Below are 6194 nucleotides of genomic sequence, written 5' to 3' on the forward strand. Positions count from 1 at the left end.
ATGTGTGGCAGTGAATAGAATTGTAAAGGTGGTGTTGAATTACATAACAAAGTAAAGGAGGCAAATGTCTTCAGGAAATTAAAATTATGAAAATTAGGTATCTAGGGACGAACGTAAAGAGATGGTTATATGAGGGAATGGTTATGACGGTGGAATTAGGACTCGGAGTATGAGTGAGGTAGAAAGGAAGAAGATAAGAACTTAAACGGGTTTTAGACGAAGTGTTTGAGAAATATTGTAGGTGTTCCGAGGATAGATAGAGTGACAAAATTTGAGGTGAGTCAGAGAGCGGAGGAGGACGAGGAGTTGCCGGATAGAGTAGTTAGCGAGTGTCGAGATGGTCTGGGTATATGAATAGAAAGAGTGAGTAAAGATTAACAAAGAGAGCATAAATAGATGGAGTAAACTTAAGAGGAGAACGAGAATGAGTTAGATCAGAGTTTCTCAACCATCTTCACCCTATGGGTCTTATTAATCCATCAATATCCTCTGCAGCCGCCCGCCAGCAAAATCACCAGACGCACGTGCATGTATCTCTTATGGGTATGTTTTCGGGATGGCTCCACGACCCCCCAGGGGATACACCACAGCTCCCTGGGGGGATATGGCTCCCCTGTGGGGGAACCCTGGGATGGATGGATGGAGTGAATGGGGCTTTGGATGTGTGAGATATGAATTTCAGACAAGGAGAAAGAGCAAAGGATAAGAGTGAATTGAAGGAGAATGTGAGTGGATGAGAGGATGACGCAGTGTGAAGAGATGTTTTTGTGTGCTCCGTATCTATTTATTTCAAGTGTTTATTTACGTATTGATTTGTCTATTTCGTTCGAAGTTGAACCTAAAATAACATTACCTAGCCTAATTTAACCTCACTATCTTCTCAGCCCTCCTGGAAAAGAATAGACATATGCTGCTTACGATGCAAACATACGAATAAATACAATCGCAAGGCCCAACGTACAAACATATGTATATCTGACGCTGCGGAACGTGCTTGAGCATAAAAGCCTCTCTCACTCTCGGGCCAGGTAGTCCACGCGATGAAGACCAGTGAGGTTTCAACGTGGGGTACTGAGATCCCTAAGGGTCCACACCCCTTTCAAAAGGGGTCCACTGACCATATGGGGGGGATGTACTCGACGACAAACGATTTTAGTCAATGTTGAAGAGGTTTTCAGGAGTATCGAAAACAGCATTTCATAAGTAAGGCATATGAGTGACTTACCATCTTTCCTAGGGTACGTTAATGTTTTTTTAGTTTCAGTTATCTACCAAGGTGTTGCCGTAAGACATCAGGGTAACACGAATCTTCTTGTCAGAATAAACAAGAGATCTGTCGATTGCACCAAAGCTAAGTTGTGCAAGCTTAGCAATTTTCCGCTGACTTGCTGTTTTACATTTTTTTTTTTTTTTTTTTTTTTGCGTGTGACGAATCAGGAAAATATTTTAAGTAAGGAAAAATGACAAGACGTTGTTTTTACTTATTTATTTATCTATCAACTAAATTGTCTATGTAATATGTGCTAATTTGTTCTTAGCTATAATCATTGTCTATTCAGTTTTCATTTATAATTTTTTTTTCTGTTCGTTTATATTATTACCTATCTTATTATCTTATTTCTTACTTATTTGAACATGGCCAACGAAGGGTACCTGCCAGTTATATCCTTGCGAGATGGACGTCGGCCGGTACCATCTCCCCCGATGTGCGTCTTCAGAGGCCACAAACACCTTTGCCTTCATTTGCAGCCCCGAGGGGTAGGCACTGGATCCCCGGAATGAGACCAAGATTTTTTTTTTTTTTTTACGTGATATCTGAAATTGGCGGCTACTCCCCAACAGCTCCTCCTCCTCCTCCTCCTCTTTCTCTTCCTCCTGCCAACCAATGGTATAGAAACAGACGTACACTAATTCAGTACGGATAGCAAACTAAACTTTCATTACAGAGAGATCTAAGGAGACTTCTGAAGTCTGTTCCTGGCCTATATGAGGGCGCGTACATACTCGTTTGTCCCTAAAATAATCTATTCTAAAAATAACCTACTCTGAATATTGACTAGACACATTTTCCTGTAGAAATATCCAGGTTCGTTGATTGAAAGTAATGTAAGCCGACTGTGGGAATACGAAGAAAGATACGTTATATTCCATAGTATAGTCACAAAAGAACACCGCTGACCAATGTTACCTCTAAGCTCTACACACGTGTGAGCACACGTTTTATAACTCGCACACAAAAGGAAAAAATGTGCGTACACAATGTTTTCAAATTTATAATTATTTTTCCAATTAAAGGAATTAATCGTATAATTTCATAATAGTAAATTTCAAAAATGTGGTTTTGAGGTTCTGTCAATGACTTCTGCAATGTAATTGTACAATTTCATAAATTCACAGGTAGTCTTGAAATCGTTTGAACTCTGTCTGTTGACTCGCATAGGTGCGCACATACTTTGTAAAGAAGGAAAATTTTGCACACGAACGACTTTCTGCGCTCACTCACGCCAAATTTGGAGGGAACAGTGCCACTGACATACACACTCACGCTCTCTCACCCACTCTCACGATGTGCCCCGTCTGAAGGCGGGCCGCTAGAAGAGTCAGCGGGATGGTGGGACAATCCTTGAGGTTCTCCTTGGCCGCGTTGAAGACCCAGCTCAGGTACGAATCCAATTCGCGTTGTTCTGCGTCAGGAAGGAACTGTGATGTATCCACGTGGGTTTACATGTTAGAAAGTTCAAAGAATATTGATTAAAATCCAATTGTACAAAAAATATTCTCCATTTGTACTACAAGGGCAGTGATGTCTTTGTGTGGCGGACGTACATGCCTCAATCTGACGAGTTTCGATGGTGACATTGTATAGACAGCAGTGACCAACTCTTCTGACTCTCTCACATTCAATATTGGTAGAGTGTGGTGGCGAGGAGTGAGAGAATTGAGGAGGACAGGAGAAAGGAGGGGGGAGTAAAAGTTAAAAATGGTCAGCCTTCTTCTTTGAGTAGAGATTAGTCACCAATCACAAAACGTTGCATGATTCTGGTCCGCCATTAAAGTTCCTAGAATATTGACGACATAAATCTTACGCAGTCAGTGCCCTTTACGGGAAGGGGTGGGGAGGGGAATGAATTAGGGTGGAAGGGAACTGGTTTCGGGATAATGGAGTGAGAGAGAAGAGGAAAGGTGGGAGGGAGGGAGGGAAGGACGGAGAAGAGTAGGAGGAAAGTAGGGACGGAGAGAAGGGGTAAGAGGGAGAGAAGGAGTAGGAGGGAGAGAGGAAGAGAAGGAGTAGGAGGGAGGGAGAGATAGAAATGGTAAGAGGGAGGGGGACGGAGAGATAGAAATGGTAAGAGGGAGGGAGACGGAGAAAAAGGGTAGGAGGGAGGGAGAGATAGAAAGAGTAAGAGGGAGGGGGACGGAGGAAAAAGGTAGGAGGGAGGGAAGGGAGAGAAGGATAAAAATGGTAGGAGGGAAGGGGTTATGAAGAGAAGGTTTAGGAGGGAGGTAGGAGCGGGGAGAAGGAGTAAGAGTGAGGAAGGGACGGAAAGAAGGGATAAGAGGGAAGGAGAGACGGAGAGAAGGGGTAGGAGGGAGAAAGGGACGGAGAGAGAGGGTAGGAGGGACGAAGAGAAGCATGAGGGAGAGAGGGACACTGAGAAGGGGTAAGAAGGAAGGGGGACAGAGAGAAAGAGTAGGGGGTGAGGGAAGGACGGAGAGAAGGGGTAGGAGGTGGAGGAGGAGAACGTCCGGCAGTGAAGGAGGTGTAGGGGGCGGTGGGGGGAGGGGGTGGGGGGAGAATGTCCGCCTGCGAAGTGGCCGGACTGCATTTCACCGCCAGGACGCGCCGGGAGGACAGAGGAAGGCATGAGGTCGATGTACAGGCTCACTATCTGGTCACACTGAGAAACAACGATGCGAGGATTGTGATTTATAAATAAAAATACATATTTCCCAGAAGGTTATGATATGAAAAATAGCAAATATTTCTGAAGGTTTTTGTATATAAACAGAAAATACTCCTATGTTGTAATATATAAATAGGAATGTTATCCTCTGAATGTTCCTAGAAGAGCGTGAAGAGAGGGATGGGGCTAATGCACAGTGACACGTGTACACATACATGTAAACCCGCATGTACGCTTCTCACGCACACACGCACACAGCTTGTTGATGTAGTGGTTTGCGGCGAGGGCTTGCAACGAGGCAAACCCAAGATCAACTCTCGCTCAAGGTTTGTTTCAAATCTTTGTTTCAAACCTTCACTTGCATTGTAAGTCGTTACTGTCACCCTCGTGTAAGGGAATGGAAGGGGATAAGGTCACAACATTGCCTATCCATAGATTGGTAAATGAACTCTGAGCTCTCATCCGGGAGGGAAATAGCTGTTGATCACGATTCTAACGAGACAAAGAATATGGTAAATCACACACACACACACATAATGCATACACACACATATACACACAACGTACTCATGTACACACACAAATACATACATACACACACAGACACACACACACACACACAAACAAAGGAAACCTAAAATAGATGAGTTTCTGAAAGACTAATATATATTGGTTACGTAATAAGAAGTTCAGGAGCCTTGCCTTTTCCTAGTCGTGGGTTCGAGTCTCGCACCTCTCCCCGATTCCTAGCATTGACTGTTATCTGCTCTAACATTCTAAACACATAGGGTAAAGGTGACGTCTTCCGTCGCTACTACGCGCCTCTTGGCGTATGCTCATCATCGCCTACATGAGAATACTAACGAAGATATTAGGATGGAGAGAACTAGCGAAGTCCCGCAAGGATCGGTACTGGCTCCTGTTATGTTCTTAATCTACATAAATGATATGATGGAAGAAAGAACAAACTACTCTGATGTATGAGCAAGCACAAAAACCACAAAGAAAATAATATATGAAAATGATGTATCATTAAAACAAGATCTAGAGAGAATCTATCAATGGAACCACGTGTGGAAATTTGGTTCCATTGCTAAAAACTACAAAGCATTGGGAATGGACAAGAGTACAAAGAGACAAGAGTAATAGTTTAAGCAATGAGAAATGGAATAACTACAAGAGGACCTGGGTGTGTTGTCCACAAATAATTTGTCACCCGGTAAGATAGATTAACATTTAACAAATACGAGTGGCGTTTCGGTTTATGGGTGGAGAGACGATGAACCCGATCCGCTCCAGATCGGAATATGCAGCACTGGCGTGGGCCGCCACATATAAAAATATATATTTAAATTGGGGAGAATACAATGAACAGCAGGGGCTCCGCCGTGGCTCGATAGTAATGCACGTGTCTGGTAACCGCGTGGGGACTTCGGACGTGTGTTTAAATCCTGGCCACGGCGCAAAGGATAGGAAAGGCATCCACTATGAGCAATAGCCTCTCAACCGCCGCTTCCTCCGGGTAACGTCATTGCAGTGGCATCATACCGTGGAGGACACCGTCTCTCCTGTGTTCATGTATGAACAATTTTGGACCATCGACAAGGTTAAGGTCCGAGCGAGTTCGAGCCCCGCAAACCAGGGAAAGATTAATAATAGCAACCATGGAGATCTCTAGCCTGTCAGACCATACAAGGAAAAAAAAATAACTGGATCAACACTTACTAGAACAAAAAATGGAGAGAGGTGATATGATTACTGTGTGCAGAACATTGAAAGAAGTCGATATATTTAGTAGGACATATATCTTTTAGGGGAAGAAGTGACAAGAGTTGACGAAAAAAAAAAAGTGTTTGAAAAATGCCAAGAATGATTTTTCTATATACGTGCATCAACTTTCGGAATAATTGAAAAGATGCAACATAATAGTAATAAAAATAATTATATTTTGAAGCCAAAATTGACGGATGGAAACAAATAAATGGGACAATACGTGTGCATCCCTTTTCCTGTACACAGTTAAGCAAACCACACGAACACAAAACACACTCACACACACACACACACACACACACACACACACACACACACATACATACGATGGCGCAGTGGTTAGATTTCCCGGCTGCCACTACGGTAGTCCGGGTTCGAATACCGTCCAGGGCTGAAATAATTTCAGTATCGCTGCGCTGCGAGTCGTTACTCCAACTTTCTTGGGCGGGAACTTGGGGTGTGCGTGCGTGTAAGGTCACAGCATTACCAATCGGTCATATATGAGTTCTGAGCTCT

At 43.5% G+C, this 6194-nt stretch overlaps 1 protein-coding gene across 1 annotated transcript in view; it reads right to left on the minus strand.

Moving 5' to 3' along the window:
• Positions 1–1486: 1486 nt before the first annotated feature.
• Positions 1487–6194, minus strand: part of LOC143036624 (translin-associated factor X-interacting protein 1-like) — a 53344-nt gene continuing 48636 nt past the window's right edge. The window contains exon 11 of the mRNA XM_076204184.1: positions 1487–2684. Within this exon, the coding sequence (XP_076060299.1) occupies positions 2542–2684 (143 nt within the window). The 3' untranslated portion in view covers positions 1487–2541. The remainder of the gene's footprint in view (positions 2685–6194) is intronic.

Source organism: Oratosquilla oratoria, chromosome 21 (assembly GCF_046742065.1).
Source record: "Oratosquilla oratoria isolate Oo_2021 chromosome 21, ASM4674206v1, whole genome shotgun sequence".
NCBI lineage: Eukaryota > Metazoa > Arthropoda > Malacostraca > Stomatopoda > Squillidae > Oratosquilla > Oratosquilla oratoria.